Source organism: Rhamphochromis longiceps, linkage group LG22, assembly GCF_057381845.1.
Source record: "Rhamphochromis longiceps isolate RC_006_pf linkage group LG22, R_longiceps_female_GT1.1, whole genome shotgun sequence".
Taxonomy (NCBI): domain Eukaryota; kingdom Metazoa; phylum Chordata; class Actinopteri; order Cichliformes; family Cichlidae; genus Rhamphochromis; species Rhamphochromis longiceps.
In genome coordinates, this window is record NC_140577.1 from 33595584 (window position 1) to 33615496 (window position 19913).

Below are 19913 nucleotides of genomic sequence, written 5' to 3' on the forward strand. Positions count from 1 at the left end.
AAATTGAATTGTAGAACTGAAACTGAATGGTGAGAAATGAAACTGAAATTATTCGAGAGCTGAATTTTTAAAGGATAAAATGCAGCTTCAAAGCAAATCAATTCATTTTCAAAATATAAAATTCAATTTCAATTTAGTGATGATCATTTTCAAACCATAAATTCAATTTCAATTTAGACTAATTCAAATTCAGTTTTCAAAAGCATTTATTCAAGTTACAATTCAGATTCAATCTGAGCAATTCAAATTCAAATTGAACTTATTCAAATTCAGTTTCTGATGGCACAGATTTCTGCCCATAGTAATCCGGCTCCTGTAGTATTTTCTGGCTTTGTATAAAATGTAAAGTTCTTGGTTTTTTGCAACTATTACTTTCTGATGATGTGTTACTCCAGGTAGTATGACGCTAAACAGGCTAATAACTAGAGAATGAGACTTTGAACGTGTGTTAGTGAGTTTAAGTGATAGAGAAGCATTTAGGCTTTCCAATTCGGATTTATTGGCACTTTAAGGGATAGCTTCAGATTTGCTGACAGGCAAAAAATCTGACAGGCCATGATCTCTGGTCAAATCTAATGATTCGTTTACTCTCTGTTAACAGTCATAGAAACTAAATGTAGTCACCACTTTCAAACATTTCTAAGGTTGTGGATACTGTAGCAGTTGATGTGAGATAACACTTTTGCTGCTTCCTTTACAGTGGCCCTGAGAAGTCAAATACACTGCAACTTAAAAAAAAATACCAGCAAATAGAAAAAAGGTCTAATAGGCACACAAAACTCCAAGACACAAAACAAAGGTTGATGGAACAAATGCTTCAAAAATACTCCTAATAATTCTGTTTTTTTGTGAGCTGGTGCAGTGTTTTTTCCCCCCTTTCTCCACTATGTTTTATTCACCTTCTGTTGTGTTTTGTGTGCTTTTATGCCATTTTTCTATTTGCTGTCATTAATAAAGGAAGACAGGATAAAGACAGCATGTCTTCATCCTGTCTTCCTTCTTTCACCCCAACCAATCATAGCAGATGGCCCCGCCCCTCCCTGAGCCTGGTTCTGCCGGAGGTTTCTTCCTGTTAAAAGGGAGTTTTTCCTTCCCACTGTCGCCAAAGTGGTTGCTCATAGGGGGTCATATGATTGTTGGGTTTTTCTCTGTATGCATTATTGTAGGCTCTACCTTACAATATAAAGCACCTTGAGGCAACTGTTGTTGTGATTTGGCGCTAAATAAATAAAACTTAATTGAATTGAATTTCTTAAGTTGTAGTGCACTTGACCTCTTAAGGCCATGCTCTTTGGCCTCAATTGATGTTAAATTTCAATTGCAAAGTGAGTGAGAGCATGGACATTTAGTTATGATTACAGCCTACAAGCAGGTCAAACAACCTATGAAAAAGAAGTAAAAGAGTTCCAAACTAATTCTACTTTACAAAGTATATAAATAAAATACTTAAGTAGATATATTTCCTAAACAAGATATTCATTAAGATCCAAAGGCAAAATGTAGCATAATAAGTTTTGTACTGCTGAAAATAAAAGTTAAAAAAAAAAAAATCAACAAAAAAACAAATCCTAAAACCTTATTTTCTCACTTGTTTAGTTACATAAGTTCATAAGAAGTAGGAAATCCTGGTGGTATGAATAAGATACAAAAATAAAATGCTCCAGTTAAACACACATTGAAAGTTGTTGGAGGTATTACTGCTGACCTCTGACTGGTTTAAGTGTGTAAGCATGGTCAGCAGGGAATAGGGGGGTGCTCTATGGGCTCTGACGAAAAAGTGTCATCTTGTAAACAGGACACTGAGCATACTTTGTGTGGCATGATGATCATAAGTGTATGAAAGCAGAGTAAAGAGTCAGACACTGCTGTAGAAGGAGCTCAGTAATATATGTTTCTGTGTGTACTCCTGTGCTGGATGATTTCATGTGCTTCATAAGGCTGTCTGAAACCTGTCGGTTTCACCCTCATCCGTAAAAATTACAAATTCTTTCCTTGAAAGTAAAGATATCAACATTTGAATACCATTTGTCAAAATACACCTCTGGTTGCTAACCTAAAGTAGAAGCTAAAAGCTGTTTGTCTACAAACTTTGGGAAACTAGTAGAAAGTTACATGTGCTTTAGTCTGAACAACAAAAGCAGAGTGGCAGCGCAGCCATTAAGAAGGTGTGTTTGTGTCCTCTCTATCTGGATTAGTTTGGATTCCCCCGCTCTGCTGTTTCCTCTTGAACAGCCTCATCTTCCTCCATCGGCTCTTCCTCTTCCTCCTGCAAAGACACAGCACACTTTTATATAGACAACATATACACAAAAACCACTACAGTGTTTTCAGGTTCCCTGACCAAAACTAAGGAGGGATAAGATGTAATTTGTTTCTACTTTCAAAATTCAATTCAATTCAATTTTATTTATATAGCGCCAAATCACAACAAAAGTCGCCTCAAGGCGCTTCATAGATACAGAGAAAAACCCAACAATCATATGACCCCCTATGAGCAAGCACTTTGGCGACAGTGGGAAGGAAAAACTCCCTTTTAACAGGAAGAAACCTCCGGCAGAACCAGGCTCAGGGAGGGGCGGGGCCATCTGCTGTGATTGTTTGGGGTGAGAGAAGGAAGACAGGATAAAAGACATGCTGTGGAAGAGAGACAGAGGTTAATAACAGATATGATTCAATGCAGAGAGGTCTGTTAACACATAGTGAGTGAAGTCCTTGTAATTAATATCATGTTAATTTGTCCAGTTACTCAAGCCTCTTAAAACACAGGGACTATTTACAAAAATGGCTGTCATTTCTAAACACTTAATCCAACGCCTTTTTACATTTACTTTTAAAAGTAATTATAAACACAATATAAGGATGGTTTTTATTACTTTTATGAAAATCCCTTGTAGTCATTGACTCATTTAAGGATTGTAAAATAAATTTTTTGTTGTTGTTGCTTATATTAACTTTAGGTGTAAAGTATGAGGTATGAAAATCTGTCAGCATTCTTCTGAACCTCCAAGCAACAAGACGACCTTCGAGCCTTACTGTCCAGCAAGAATTTCCCCCTCTTTCTACACAGAAAATAGTTATCCAGTAGGAGTTGATCTCACTTCTTGGCTTATAATAGAATACTGAAAAAAGAGACACTAAAGAGTACATTGCCTGCTGTTGCCTCATTAGGTTAGCATGTTAAAATTCAAGTCACACAGACAAACTAATTCTTTAAATAATAGTAATATTATTTATTTATTTTGCCAATGGGGTGTGTCTGGCTTAATTAGAGAAACTCAATAGCTCAAAAAAGGCAGTAACTGAAAATCCATCTTAAGATAAAAAATATTGCAGCAGGAGTATGACACCTTTGTTGTTGAGTAGTAAGACTACTAACCGGGGTAATGTAATTGTTAGCTTTGATCATATGCACATGCAAAAGACCACTGCTATGGGGAAAATGAAATACTGAGGGATGATCATGAACACTGGGTAAGGGAACAGAGGGATTCAGACAGAAACGAGAACAAGGGATCAGCTTACCCTGCTCACGACAGGGTCACCCGGGCCCACCTTTTGACAAGGCCCCACCATCCATTGTAGGTGCCGTAGGGGTCTGGTGCTATATAAAATAGTCAGGAGCTGAAGCTTTTTTTTATTTTTTATCTTTTTTTTTTTGGGGGGGGGGGGGGGGGTTGTTCTCAAACTTTTTACATCATTCCCCACATGGCAGGAAGGATATTTTCAAAATATTGACAGAAAAGCTGCAATTTAATTAGATAAACTCATTCACAATGAATCCTTCAGTGGCATTTCAGACACAGATTCACCCTATAGCTATCAGCGATCATGCTCCTGTATCTTTAACACTAATGCACAAGAATAATACTACGCCAAGTAAAAACTGGAGATTTAATACATCAATGCTTAAAGAGACTTTATTAAATATTTTAAAAAAGAGTCACTTCCAAGTCATTCCTCTCAGCCCTCCAGATGACTTCTTCACAAAGGCAAAAACAATATTCATTAAATTCATTTGGAATAATAGAAGAGCCAGACTGCGCCTTTCGCTACTATATCTCCTGTATGACAGGGGAGGTCTGTGTGTTCCAAACCTCAAATGGTACTACTGGGCTGCCCAGCTTTCTGCGGCCTCATGCTGGTTTTCAACGACAACCTTACCCTGGGTAAATTTAGAAAGGACAAGCACTACCCCCTTACCGCTCAGCACTTACCTGTACTCCGCAAAGTATAAAGATCTGATGAAAGATACATCAAACCTCTTTGTTACAAATACCATCCGTGTCTGGTTTGACGCACTCAAGTTTAAAAATGAAACGCCAGTTTTATATAATATCATATTTAGACTATAATGACACTCCCGGAACATCAGCATCTGTTCTATGGGAAGCAGGGAAAGCTGTGATGAGAGGTAAAATAATTTCTTTCTCACCACATAAAAAGAAAGAAGAAAACAAAAATATTCAGGAATTAGAAAAAAACATCAAATCACTAGAAGAAGCCTACGCGTCCCACCAAGATCAGGAAACATTGAACAAAATACGCAAAACAAAACTAGAATTAAATGAGATAATTGATAAGAAAACAAAATTCTTAGTACAAAGACTACGCCTACAAAATTATGAACATGGTAATAAATCCGGTCAATTTCTAGCAAACCAGCTAAAAATAAATAAAGAAAAAACAACTATATGTGCTGTTCAAGATCCATCTGGGTATATGACCCGAAACAAATAAACAACATTTTCATGGATTTCTATAAAAGATTGTATTCACCACAAATAAACCCATCTAAAAAAGAAATGGATCAGTTTTTGGACAACATAACTCTTCCAAAATTATTAGACACTCAAGCAATGGCAGTGGATTCACCACTGACACCAGGTGAACTCCAGGAAGCCCTGATAAGTATGCCCAATAATAAGGCTCCAGGTCCAGACGGCTTTCCTGCAGAATTCTACAAAGAATTCTGGTCGATTCTAGCACCAGTTTTCTACAGAACGTTGTTGGAAATCAAAGAAAAGGGCAGACTTCCATCAAATAGGAATTCTGCAAACATTAATCTCCTGCTAAAACCAGGCAAAGACCCTGTATATCCCTCAAGCTATCGTCCAATATCCCTTATAAATGTAGACCTTAAAATAATCTGCAAAGCTCTCTCAAAAAGATTAGAGAAAATAATCCCCGTCTTAATTCATCCTGACCAAACTGGTTTCATAAAAGGTAGGCACTCATCAACAAATACACGTAGGTTACTCAATTTGATAGACTACTCATACAGTAAAAACCTAGAAACTACAATATTTTCTTTAGATGCAGAAAAAGCATTTGACAGAGTTAACTGGAAATTTCTATTTGCAACTTTACACAAATTTGGTTTTGGATCCTCTTTCATTAACTGGTTAAAAATATTATATAATTCCCCAACAGCTTGTGTCAAAACAAATGACCAAACATCCTCCAGCTTCTGTCTCCTGAGGGGCACCAGGCAGGGATGCCCACTTTCCCCTTCACTGTTTGCAATTTTTATTGAACCACTAGCAGCAGCAATTAGACAGAATTCAGTAATTAAGAGCATGAAATGCAAGAATGTGGAACATAAAATAGGTGCTGGTCCCCATGAAGTGATACACTTGCTTTCCCCTGCAAGTAAAGCGTGATGTCTTATCAGGAAGCAGACCCTGACCCTGGGTTACTCTAATTTTCTGGCAAAGGTTAGTCTTGGAGTTTTTGCAGAATTTGCATTCACCACACTGAGGCACATACAACGGGATGACAGTATCACCTGGCTTAAACTTGGTAACACCTTCGCCAACACTTTCAAACGTTCCAGCACCATCGTGTCCCAAGCTAACAGGGAAAAGCCCCTCAGGGTCACTGCCACTCAGAGTGTAGGCATCTGTATGACACACGCCTGTAGCAGAGATCTTAATGCGAACTTCATGGGCCTTAGGTGGGGCTGACTCCACCTCTTCAATAGAAAGAGGTTTCCTTGGCTCCCAGGCAACAGCTGCCTTGCACTTGATTATTTCACCAGCTGTCTCCATGCTCAGCCAGTTTCGCCAGATCAGCCTGCTGAACGTAGAGGGAAAGATCTTCTTCGGTGTCTTGGCCCAAAGGCTATCTACCTTCCTGCAAAGAAACTACTATATATTGACACATCAGTGCAGAAGGCCGGCATCCCGGGCTTCTTGGGATGTCTGGAGCATGCCAGCATCATCTGGCACCAGATTCAAACTGCCAAGAAAGAACGAAGAGACCTTCAAGTGGTGTTTTTAGACCTTGCCAATGCCTTTGGGTCAGTTCCGCACAAGATCTTGTGGATGGCCTTCAACTATTTCAGCGTACCAAACCACATCACAGGACTGGTCAAGATCTACTTTCAGGATTTACAGTTTTGTGTGACAGCTGAGAACACCACTACAGCCTGCCAGCACCTGGAAATTGGAGTTATGGCAGACTGCACGATTTCCCCTCTGGCATTTATCATGGCAATGGAGTTGGTCATACGGGCATCCTGGTGGGTAGTGGGAGGTGAGAGACTCAAGAGTGGCCTTCGTCTTCCTCCCATTCGGGCCTACATGGATGACATGACATCACTACAACAACAAAACCATGTACTAGGCGATTGCTACAGAAGCTCCTGGAAAACATAGAATGGGCAAAAATGGAGTTTAAGCCAAGTAGATCTCACAGCATCTCCATCACAAAAGGAAAACTGACAGCCGAGCAATTCTATATCAGTGGAGAACCAATTCCAACAGTCTTAGAGAAGCCCATAAAGAGCCTGGGACGGTGGTATAATGCAGACCTCAATGATACGTGGCAACTAGAACAATTAAGGCAGAACTTGGTTGATGACCTCAAGTGGATTAACAACACTGCACTCCCAGAGAAACTGAAGCTCTGGTGCTTCCAGTTTGGGTTATTACACAGACTACTGTGGCCGTTGACAATGTACGAGGTCTCACTCAATCATGCCAATCGACTAGAGAAGCTAGTGAGCTCCTACGTTAAGAAGTGGCTCGGACTTCCCAAATGCCTCAGCAGCGTTGGACTCTACAGCGATGGGATACTGTCATTGCCTATCCCCTGCCTGGTCGAGGAGATTAAATGTGCAAAAGTGAGGCTTGAGATGTCACTCATGGACTCCTGGGACCCCATAGTGAGAGGCACTGCTCCCACCCTAGCAACGCGGAGGAAGTGGATCCCAGCCACATCTGTGCTACAGGCGAAATCCGCTCTTTGGCATCGTGACGTGGTGGGTCATGTCCAACAGGAAAGAGGGGGATTTGGTCATGGCGCAGTAACACCTTGGTCGCAACAGGCATCTGTAACTGAACGTCGAAAAATGGTGGTGGAGTAGGTGCGTCGACAGGAGGAAACAGTCAGACATGCCAGAGCCGTGGTACTGGCCAAGCAGGGTTGCTGGATGAATTGGGAGAGTGTGGAAAAGAGGAAACTCTCATGGAGTGAAATCTGGGGCATGGAGTCTAATAGACTAAGTTTCACTATGGAAGGCCTCCATGGAATGTCTGCAAAGTGTTCAGAATACTGCTACAAGGCTTCTGACCAAGTCTTCCAAGTACTCTCATGTCACACCCCTGCTGATCCTGCTGCACTAGCTCCCCATTAAATTCAGAGTCCACTTTAAGATTATGACTTTGACATTCAGGGCTCTGCATGGACAAGCATCGGCATATATCAGAGATCTTTTACATGGCTGTATTGTTGAGTTATTTGAGCTGACAGCAAATTTACACTGTTATACAAGCTATACACTGACTACTTTACATTGCATCAAAGTGTCATATCTTCAATATTGTCCCATGATTCAGTATAGTCGCTTATCTTAACGTCTTAACAACACAGGCACAGTCTTTGAGAGGGGCTGGACTGCAGTTGCCAACAGTGAGAGGCAGCGGGGAAGGATGGGTATTCTAATATCTTCCATTATATAATAAATAATCTATATGGAGGTGAGGTGTGTACTAACTTTTTTGATCCCATTCCCATTAAGAAGGCAAAAAATTCCACAAATGAACACTGATAAGGCTGTGAAGTGAAAACCATTTCAGGTGACTACATCATGAGGATCATTGAGAGAAGGCCAAGGTTTGCAGTAATGTCAAGAAATCCAAGGATGGCTATTTTAAATTAAATTGAATTGAATTTTAGATTCCTCAATTTTATTTATACAGCGCAAATTCACAACAGTTGCCTCAAGGTGCTTTATATTGTAAGGTAGACCCTACAATAATAAATTCAGAGAAAATCCAACAATCATATGACCCCCTATGAGCAAGCACTTTTGCGACAGTGGGAAAGAAAAAAGAAGCTTTTTTTCCCTGCTTTTTAAGAGGAATAAACCTCTGGCAGAACTAGGCTCAGGGAGGGGCCCGTCATCTGCCTTGACCGACTGGGTGAGAGAAGGAAGACAGGACAAAAGACATGATGTGGAAGAGAGCCAGAGATTAATAACAAGTATGAGTCAATGCAGAGAGGTCAACATAGTGAGTCAGAAAGGTGATTGAAGAAGAAATACTCAAATGGAAGAAAGAAGTCCTACATATTTGTTTAATATGTCCATTGAAGGACATATCTATATGGGGCGATCATGGCTCAAGAGTTGGGAGTTCGCCTTGTAATCGGAAGGTTGCCGGTTCGAGCCCCAGCTTGAACAGTCTCAGTCGTTGTGTCCCTGGGCAAGACACTTCACCCGTTGCCTACTGGTGGTGGTCAGAGGGCCTGGTGGCGCCAGTGTCCGGCAACCTCGCCTCTGTCAGTGTGCCCCAGGGTGGCTGTGGCTACAATGTAGCTTGCCATCACTAGTGTGTGAATGGGTGGATGACTGGATGTGTGAAGCGCTTTGGGGTCCTTAGGGACTAGAAAAAAGCGCTATACAAATACAGGCCATTTACCATATCCTGGTCAAAAATGACTCCAAGGTTCCTCACAATGTTGCTGGAGGCCAAGGTAATCCCATCCAGAGTGAGAAACTGGTTAGATACCATATTTCTAGGAATTTTTGGGCCACGTACAATGACCTCAGTTTTATCTGAATTTAGTCTTGGTACAGGGCTTTGAAGATGATAACAGTGGGTGAATTATATTCTTAAACTTAGTTACAGAACTACAACACTAGTTGATGTTTGTCATGGCGGTAATCCCCAAACTAGATGAAGGGAGCTGTTAAGTTGAAAGAGGAGTCCTATCTGGCTTAGTTAGCTTGTAGGTTACCGGAGGAAACTGGCAGGTTCCAACAGGCCAAATAAATCCCTCTCTCGCCCCAGTGGGCGGCCTATCCTTCAAGCTTGAGTCCTCTACCAGAGGCCTGGGAACTTGAGGGTCCTGCGCAGTATCTTAGCTGTTCCTGGGAATGCACTCTTCTGGACAGAGATCTCCGATTTTGTTCCTGGGATCTGTTGGAGCCACTCGCCTAACTTGGGAGTCACCGCACCTAGTGCTTCGATTACCACTGGGACCACTGTTACCTTCATCCTCCACATCTTCTCCAGCTCTTCTCTGAGCCCTTGGTATTTCTCAAGTTTCTCATGTTCTTTCTTCCTGATGTTGCTGTCATTTGGAACCACTACATCTATCAGTACGGCTGTCTTCTTCTGTTTATCTACCACCACTATGTCTGGTTTGTTAGCCGTCACCATTTCGTCCATCTGTTTGGGGTGAAACCCTCCATGCAGGGTCAGGAGTTTCCTGGTCTTGATGTCAGTGGCTTGTATCTCCCTCCTTTGGCCAACTTATTATCCCAGTAGGGTACCTGATCACGGGCAGGGCGTAGGTGTTGATAGCCCGGATCTTGTTCTTACCGTTCAGCTGACTCCTCAGGACCCCAGACCTTCTGCAGGTACTTTGTAGTTGCAGCTTTCCTAGTGGCCTCTTCATGGTTCCCATTTGCCTGTGATTCCTAGGTACTTGTAGCTGTCTTCTATGTCTGCAATGTTGCCTTCTGGTAGTTCTGACTACCTTCCCTCTCTTTGTTATCATCTGATTACACTTCTCCAGTTGGAACGACATTCCGATGTCATTGCTGTATATCCTGGTGGCGTGGATCAGTAAATCAATGTCTCGTTCACTCTTGGCATACAGCCTGACGTCATGCATCTACAGGAGGTGGCTGACAACTGCTCCATTCCATAGTCGGTATCCATAGCCAGTCTTGTCAATGATCTCACTGAGGGGGTTCAGGCCTATGCAGAACAGCAGTGGGGACAGAGCATCTCCTTGGTAGGTCCCGCACTTGATGGTGACTTGTGCTATGGGCTTGAAGTTGGTATCTTGCATTGTACAGCACATCCCCATTGAGTTCCGATGAAGGCTCTTAGGGTCCTGTTGATCTTGTATAGGTCTAGGCATTCCAGGATCCAGGTGTGGGGCATTGAGTCATAGGCCTTCTTGTAATCAATCCAGGCAGTGCACCGGCTGGTCAGCCTAGTTCTGAGCTCAGATAAAATAATTATTGTGGGTGATTTTAACATACATGTAGATGCTAAAAATGACAGCCTCAACATGGCATTTAGTCTGTTATTAGACTCAATTGGTTTCTCTCAAAATGTAAAAAAACCCCACCCACCACTTTAATCACACTCTAGACCTTGTTTTAACATATGGCATAGAAACTGAACATTTAACAGTGTTTCCTGAAAACCCTCTCCTGTCTGATCATTTCCTGATAACATTTACATTTACAATAATTGATTACACAGCGGTGGAGAGTAGACTTTATCAAAGTAGATGTCTTTCTGAAAACGCTGTAACTAAGTTTAAGAATATAATCCACCCACTGTTATCATCTTAAATGCCCTGTACCAACACAGAGCAGAGCAGCTATCTGAACGCTACCCCAACAGAGGTCGATTATCTTGTTAATAATTTCACCTCCTCACTACGTACGACTCTGGATACTGTAGCTCCAGTGAAAACTAAGGTCTCAAATCAGAAGTACCTGACTCCATGGTATAATTCTCAAACACGTACCCTAAAGCAGATGACTCGTAATCTGGAGAGGAAATGGCGTGTTACAAATTTAGAGGATCATCATTTAGCCTGGAGAAATAGTTTGCTGCTTTATAAGAAAGCCCTCCGCAAAGCCAGAACATCTTACTATTCATCACTGATTGAAGAAAATAAGAACAACCCCAGGTTTCTCTTCAGCTCTGTAGCCAGGCTGACAAAAAGTCAGAGCTCTTTTGAGCCAACCATCCCTTTAACGTTAACTAGTAATGACTTCATGAACTTCTTCACAAATAAAATTTTTATCATTAGAGAAAAAATTACCAGTAATCATCCCACAGATGTAATATTATCTACAGCTACTCTTAGTACCACTGATGTTAAGTTACTCTTTTTCTTCAATTGATCTTTCTGAGTTAATTTCAATAATTACTTCCTCCAAACCATCAACGTGTCTTTTAGACCCCATTCCTACAAAACTGCTCAAAGAAGTCCTGCCATTAATTAATTCTTCGATCTTAAATATGATCAACCTATCTCTAATAACCGGCTATGTACCACAGGCCTTCAAGCTGGCTGTAGTTAAACCTTTACTCAAAAAGCCATCTCTAGACCCAGCAGTCTTAGCTAATTATAGGCCAATCTCCAACCTTCCTTTCATATCAAAAATCCTTGAAAGAGTAGTTGTCAAACAGCTAACAGATCATCTGCAGAGGAATGGCTTATTTGAAGAGTTTCAGTCAGGTTTCAGAGCTCATCACAGCACAGAAACAGCTTTAGTGAAGGTTACAAATGATCTTCTTATGGCCTCTGACAGTGGACTCATCTCTGTGCTTGTCCTGCTAGACCTCAGTGCAGCATTCGATACTGTCGACCATAATATCCTATTAGAGCGATTAGAACATGCTGTAGGTATTACAGGTACTGCACTGCAGTGGTTTGTATCATATCTATCTAATAGACTCCAATTTGTGCATGTAAATGTAGAGTCCTCTTCACACACTGAGGTTAATTATGGAGTTCCACAGGGTTCAGTGCTAGGACCAATTCTGTTTACATTATACATGCTTCCCTTAGGCAGCATTATTAGAAGACATAGCATACATTTTCACTGCTATGCTGATCACCCAGCTCTATCTATCCATGAAGCCAGATAACACACACCAATTAGTTAAACTGCAGGAATGTCTTAAAGACATAAAGACCTGGATGGCCGCTAACTTTCTGCTTCTTAATTCAGATCAAAATGAGGTTATTGTACTCGGCCCTGAAAATCTTAGAAATATGATATCTAACCAGATTCTTACTCTGGATGGCATTACCTTGGCCTCCAGTAACGCTGTGAGGAACCTTGGAGTCATTTTTGACCAGGACATGTCCTTCAACGCACATATTAAACAAATATGTAAGACTGCGTTCTTCCATTTGCGCAACATCTCTAAAGTTAGAAATATCCTGTCTCAGAGTGACGCTGAAAAACTAGTTCATGCATTTATTACTTCCAGGCTGGACGACTGTAATTCATTATTATCAGGATGTCTAAAAAACTCACTGAAAAGCCTTCAGCTAATCCAAAATGCTGCAGCAAGAGTCCTGACAGGGACTAGAAAGAGAGAGCATATTTCTCCTGTTCTGGCTTCCCTTCATTGGCTTCCTGTTAAATCCAGAATTGAATTCAAAATCCTGCTCCTCACATACAAGGTCTTAAATAATCAGGCCCCATCTTATCTTAATGACCTTGTAGTACCATATCACCCTATTAGAGCACTTCGCTCTCGCTCTGCAGGCCTACTTGTTGTTCCTAGAGTATTTAAAAGTAGAATGGGAGGGAGAGCCTTAAGTTTTCAGGCCCCTCTTCTGTGGAACCAGCTTCCAGTTTGGATTCGGGAGACAGACACTATTTCTACTTTTAAGATTAAGCTTAAAACTTTCCTTTTTGCTAAAGCATATAGTTAGGGCTGAAGCAGGTGACCCTGAATCCTCCCTTAGTTATGCTGCAATAGACATAGGCTGCCGGGGGATTCCCATGATGCATTGAGTTTTTCCTTTCCAGTCACCTTTCTCACTCACTATGTATTAACAGACCTCTCTGCATTGAATCATATCTGTTATTAACCTCTGTCTCTCTTCCACAGCATGTCTTTTATCCTGTCTTCCTTCTCTCACCCCAACCGGTCGCAGCAGATGGCCGCCCCTCCCTGAGCCTGGTTATGCCGGAGGTTTCTTCCTGTTAAAAAGGGAGTTTTTCCTTCCCACTGTCGCCAAAGTGCTTGCTCATAGGGGGTCATATGATTGTTGGGTTTTTCTCTGTACCTATGAAGCGCCTTGAGGCGACTTTTGTTGTGATTTGGCGCTATATAAATAAAATTGAATTGAATTGAATTGAATAGTCTTGCAGTCTCGGGCGACTGCTCAGTCTTACCAGTAGCTGGTGTTTTGCTCCTCTAACCAATCTCTGATGGCTCCCCCTTGCTGTAGCATATGTTTTGTACCTCGTCAATCTCTTCCTGTGAGAGCAGTCCCTTCTTCTGAATGTTGGAACACTGAGCTACTAGTTGTTTTGCCATCAATGATGATGTTGGGTATCGACGATTTCATACATCCCTCATCCTATCCATGCAATCCCTTCCGCCAGGGTTCCTTGCATAATAGCATTCCAACAAAACCCTATTTTCTTCTCTTGCCCACCGATGCCTTCTTGTTCCAGTAGGCCACTTCTCATCAGGGTGCGCTGGTTCCCCAACACCTTGTTGATCAGGGCGATGACCGAGCCAGCATGACTTATTTATCTCTTTCACTCTGGTATGCCAGGCGGGAATCGAGCTTGCGACCCTCTACTCCAACGGCGTGTAGTGGAGAACTGCTGATAATGGATGTGACTGGAGGGTTGTATTTGACCTGCAAGCCCAATGTTTAATTCGGACAGTTGTTTTCTAAAGACACAACCTCATGAGTTTGGTCAACTGTTGCCACCAGGAATGCCCTTTGTCACCTATTCTTTCATAATAGGTGTAGCCAGGTGGCAAAAGACTTCTACTTTGGTGGCCTCAGAATCTCATCTCTGCTTTTTGCAGATGATGCCGTTCTATTGGCTTTATCATGTGGTGGCCTCTAGCTCGCACTGGAGCAGTTCACAGCTAAGTGTAAAGCAGCAGGAATGAGAACTAGCACTTATAAATCTGGGGCCATGGTCCTCAGCTAAAAAAGGGTGAAGTGCTCACTCCAGGTCAGGGATAATTTGCTGCACCAAGTAGAGGCGTTTAAGTATCTCAGGATTTCAGGTTTACGAGCCAGGGGAGAGGGGAGCAAGAGATTGACAGATGGATTAGGCTGGCATTTGCAGTCAGTCAGAGGCTGTTTGTTCCTTTGTTCATACTTACCTTTGTTTCTTTGTTTTGAGCCTTAGGTGTTAGGTGTTTGGGATCATCACCATACCTGCCATCACCGGCCTTAACCAAGAGGAGGAGTTTTTTTAAGGAAAGTTTTCTTCGTTTTTGTGTTTTTCGAGATTACGGACTAACTTATCAAGAGTTATCTTAGAGGGATTTATGTAAATGAGCTAATCAGTGGAGTAGTGAGCCTTATGTCTTTCTCATTTCCCTGAGGAGGAGCGGTGAGCTGTGCTACCTAGGCCATATGCTTTTAGATTTTTATTATTATGAGTTAATCTGGGGATCTTAGGCTTAACTTTCATGTGTTATGGAGATCACTGTAAATAAATTGGTCATATCTGGGGACCCAAAATATCTGCTGAGTCTGCTTACCTACCACCTTGCTTGATGGGGTGTCACTCATGAGGTAAAGCAGGTCATCTACTAATCGGAAAGTTGGTGGTTTGATCCCTGGCTGCTCCAGTCTGCATGCCAAATATTCTTGGGAAAAAAGTGCGTACAGTGGGTGTATAAAGCACTGTGAGCACTCTGGGAGAGTAGAGAAGCGCTATATAAGAATCAGCCCTTTTACAATTTTACAATAATATGAGAGCTGCTGTGAATAAATCTGCCATAACAACAAAAATAAAAGACCAAATGTGATCAAACTAATCCTTTTTATCTATGTCCATTAACTTTTTGCACAAATTGTCCTGCTTTGACTTACCCTTTAAAATACTAGACATGATCATCAAGTGGACCCAAAAGACCTTTGCAATACTTTATGTGTTTAACATACAGTTGGTGTTCCTACTGGAGCAGTTACAGTTGCAGTTATAAAGCAATTGAAAGCACGTTAGTTAAAGAAAGTTAGTTCTGCATAAGAAAATCTCTGTTATTTCTTTTGTCATGTTAAGCTACTTCTTATAAATGTTAACAATATGTAACTTATTAATACATTTTTTTCATACCCCTGATAATATGTTTTTATCATGAAAGATGGACCCGACCACACAGTTCACATTTTCAACATTCGGTTGTTGTCTCTACCACTCTCAGTTGCAGCTTTTCAGCTACAACCTCCACACACAACAACACACCACAGGTCCTGGCACGTTTTGTACAGGGGAGGCGTGATGAGCTGATGGAATTCCGGTGTATCGGCCTCCCCTGAAGCCCCGCCACAATGTCAGCATCAATAGTCTTCTGTAGTAATTAAATACAACTTTATTAAGAAGAAAGGCCTGTCCTGCTTCATAGTAGTTGTTGTTAGTTTTGCTGTTGTTGTGCTATACTATTAGCAACCTTATGAGCCACCTGCTGTGGATGATATTATAGTTATAGCTTATAAAAATTATAGAATTATAGAATCTATTTCTATTCTATTTGGTCTGTAATGGAAAATTTGTGTTTCACCTTATTGAAGCCCAGCTTACTATTGGTATGTAGTTTTCTTGAACAAAGAATGAGTGTGAATATTTGTAAACAAACTAATTGGAACTGTGTTCATCATCAGGTTGGTGCCTACGTGACTGTGAGGACTGAGCTCCCTACAGCTGAACAGACAAAGATTCCCACTTGTTGGCTACAAAGGAACTGTTATTATTTTACCTTTTTGTCTTTGCCAGTTCGTGCTGTATCAATCACTTTGCAAAGGTTTTAACTTTCTTTTAATAAATCTCAGAAAATCAGTTTGGTTTCATGTTGATTCAGGAAAACCTGGATTTAGACTCCATGAGTTTGAAAGAGTGCTTACCTGCAAACAAATTACTGAGGAGAAGAGTGCCTGGCAACTGACAGTGACCGCTGAAATCTCAATTGATAAAGAATCCAGAGTGGAGAGAATTTTTCAAGGACAAATAATTTGATTTAAGGAATTTGAAATTATTCTGTGTTTGGTAAGAGGGTCCACCATTCAGAGAAAAATTCTGTAAACACAGTTGGTTTGGGCTGATCGCCAGAGGGAAGATGCAAATCAACACTGTAAAGTAAAGTAAAGGTAAAGTGTGTGTGTTAGTCCCCATAGGGAAATAGTTCCTCTGCATTTAACCCATTCACCCAGTGAAGCAGTGGGCAGCCACCAATGCAGCGCACGGGGAGCAGTGTGTAGGGACGGTACCTTGCTCAGGGGTACCTCAGGGTAGCCGTTCAGTGGAGTCGATCCCCCGACCTTCCGATCATGGGGCCACCACTCTACCTACTGAGCTATCCCTGCCCCTTATCTGTTAACCTGGGCTGAGGACCATCGGCAGATGCAAATTATCACCGTTAGTTTGGGCTGATTGCCACAAGCAGACACACGCTAATGGCATTATGGGTTACATAAGGGACAACTTACTGGGCCTGAATTCACAAACAGCCATTGGTTGATTAGTTGTGATTGAGAATCTACAGATTGGATGTCTGAGATTGAACTTGAGTACCACCAGGAACAAATATGGGGAGCTCAAAGTCCAAAACAGAAAGCCGACTCAAGAGGTATACCATAAAATAGTCCAAATGTCCAATTTATGAAAAACAAACATGGTGAAATATTGTAGCAATAAAATGTGCAGATAAATTAACTTTAATTTCTAAAAAATGGGTATTTCAGTATAAGATTAAATAATGCAAAAAGGGGAAAAGGAAGATGAGGAGACATTAATTAAAAGAGAAATAGTATGTGTCATTTAATACAGATTGAAATGATTATTATCTTGTGGCAGGACTGCAAGAATCAGAGAGGGAACATGTTAACAGGCAGGGATGAAAAATTATATTAATTAAATGCCTCAGTGTGTCAGTAGCAGGCAAACCAAGACCTGGATCAACCTCGACCAACATCATCAGACCTACATCAAGGGCCAGGTTTGGCTAAATATTCCACAGCTTTACCACCAGCCATCTTGAACTGTGAAAAACATGTTTCAACGACAAAAAAACCCTCTCCCTTAAGACACAATACTAGAGCAACTGCAGTGACATCAAGAGTCAAAGGAGCTTGCAAAGAAAATCGTCTGGACTTCTTTAAGTTGCTTGAACAGAGGGACTCCAGATAGCTGAAACAAACCTAACCACACCGCTGACAATGTACATGTCACAACCATAAAATACTGCAGGGCAGGGAGCAGCAGAGAAGTGGAGGGAGAAGAGAACATGAGGCTCTTTTTAGTGTGGTGACACATGAATAATTGGGTTAAGGATTGTCCTGAAAATAAGAAAACTGAGGCTAACTGACTCGGAGTGGAAGGTAAGAAAGAGAAGGGTCCTCAGCATCCTCAAGCGGTTATACAGGGCAAAATTATTGTTATAAAGAAATGAATGCCACAATTGGAAGACTAAAAGCACATAGAAGCCCTGGCATGGATGGTTTCACTGGTGAATGGTATAAGGCCTACAGGGAGGAATTAACTTCTAGACTAAAGGCAGCGTGTAACTGGGTCCTTAAATGAGGGGAGGTTACCTGCTCATGGAAAGAAGCGGCCATATCTGTTGTTCCAAAGGAGGAAAAAGATAAATTGAATTATAGACACTATCAACCAAGATCAGTATTAAACCTGGATTAATGTTAATAATCCATTAATTTATTAATCTTGACTAAGCTGGGTTTATCCATCAGAGCCAGACCCAAGACAGAATTAGAAGGACTCTCCACGTCATACATCATATAAAAAGAATAATATTGAGGCAATGCTGATAGGTTTAGATGCAGAAAAAGTATTTGACTCTGTAAGATTGTCATTTCTCTATAAAGTTTTAAAGTTTAGATTTCATCAAATAGTCATTAAGGCAATTCAATCAATCTGCAATAAACCAACAGCCAAAATGAAAATAAATGGCAGTCTATCGGAACCATTTACTCTTGAAAGATTATGCCGACAGGTCTGCCCCCCTGTTACCGATCTTATTTGCTCAGTTTGTTGAACCTCTTAGCCAGTACATAAAACAGGATAATCAAATTAGAGGAATCAATATACAGGGAGACTGTAAGGAGCTGATGATATTTTTATCTACCTAAGCCAACCAAATGTATCCCTACCTAGAATCATGATGATAATAGAGGAATTTGGATCACTATCAGGCTATAAATATTAAAAAAAACACAAGTTATGATCTTTAACTGTGGAGGGCCAGGAGTGACAAAATGAATTAATTAAATATACTGTTAAATCATTATTTAGATGCTTTATTAATGAATTAAATTGGAATTAAATAAATATTTCAATAATTAATTAAATGTTCATTCAATTAATTTAAAACATTTATTATGTATTTATTTAGAATTTTATTTAATTAATGATATATTTAATAAATTAATTATTGACACAATTATGTATTTATTTAAGTCATTTTGGCACTTGTGGCCCTGCGGTTGTCTTCATGAATTTATTTTATCTGTCAGCCTCACCCATCAAAGTGTCCAATGTCACTGCAGGTAACATGTACGTGCAACATTTGTAGTGACAAATAAAGGCTCATCATCAAGTCAGGGGGCGGGGTTAACACTGATTAAGTCAAAACCATTGCTTTGGCCTGGTGGCCATCGTTTCAGTGCATGAAAGAACATGTAGGAGCTAACTGAACTGTGCTTTGAAAAACACTGGTTGTGTGTCACCAAATACACTTTTAACATTTTTTAGCCGGGAATGTAGTGGTTTATTCTTCAGATATCTGGTTGGTTTGTCGACCAGAGCCTATTTGTAAAAGTGCTTCGATGATTTTGGATATGTCTGCCCAGCCCAGTCTCACGGCAAAGGAGGTTGAACACTGACTTAATTTACTGAGGTTGTATCTATCAGGTCTTTATCTCCTGATGTTCGTATGTGTCATACTTGTTTCAGTCGCCAATTCTGTATTAAATCTAGCATTAAAGGATGTTGAAGGAGGAGAGAGAGCAAATAAATCTGATTAACATGTTTGTGTTTTTTCCAATAATCAGTGTGACCTGTGTATACAAACGTAAACTTTAAAAAATTATTAAAAGAGATATCGTTGGTGTTTCTGTCATGTAGTAACTGTTAGGTTTAACTGCACAAAGCTTGTTCGACACTATGAAACACATACAGACTTCATGATGTTAGACTAATATTTTCATTGCAAATATTAATGATGAGGGTAAACAGGCAGTCCAGCTACTGTCTCAGAACCCTGTATACCATGGTGCGAGGTCAGCATATCCAGGATATCTTTTTGTTATCTGGAATCACTGACCCTAACGCTGGGACCAGGGTTTTCAAGCGTGGTCACATGAAAGTGTTGGCGGCATCAGATTAATCTAACGGTTATCTACAAACCTAATTCACGTGCCATATCGATATTCTTTTACAGAAAATGATCCTTATTAGTCCCAACTATTAAAGAGATGTGAAACTTGAGGCTATGTGACAGTCTAAAGGCTAATCACTTCCATCTATTCTGGTCCCGCCCCAAGTTACTTCATTCTGACAAGACATCCACAAATGTTTGGAAAAGATTTTTGGACCCAAATCCTTTTTGATTTCTTATATGTGTACGCAGGCCTGGAAATCCCAAACAGAACCACTCCAGCAGATAAATATCTACTGAGAATTATTATAATGTTATCTAAGAAAA

The 19913-nt window shown here is 40.7% G+C and overlaps 1 protein-coding gene across 4 annotated transcripts in view; it reads right to left on the reverse strand.

The window, feature by feature from the left end:
* Positions 1–225: 225 nt before the first annotated feature.
* Positions 226–19913, reverse strand: part of phf14 (PHD finger protein 14) — a 138063-nt gene continuing 118375 nt past the window's right edge. The window contains exon 18 of one of the 4 annotated variants that reach the window (XM_085396840.1): positions 226–2266. In XM_085396840.1, the coding sequence (XP_085252966.1) occupies positions 2192–2266 (75 nt within the window). In that variant the 3' untranslated portion in view covers positions 226–2191. The remainder of the gene's footprint in view (positions 2267–19913) is intronic. The other 3 variants (XM_085396838.1, XM_085396842.1, XM_085396841.1) reach the window with 3 other exon arrangements.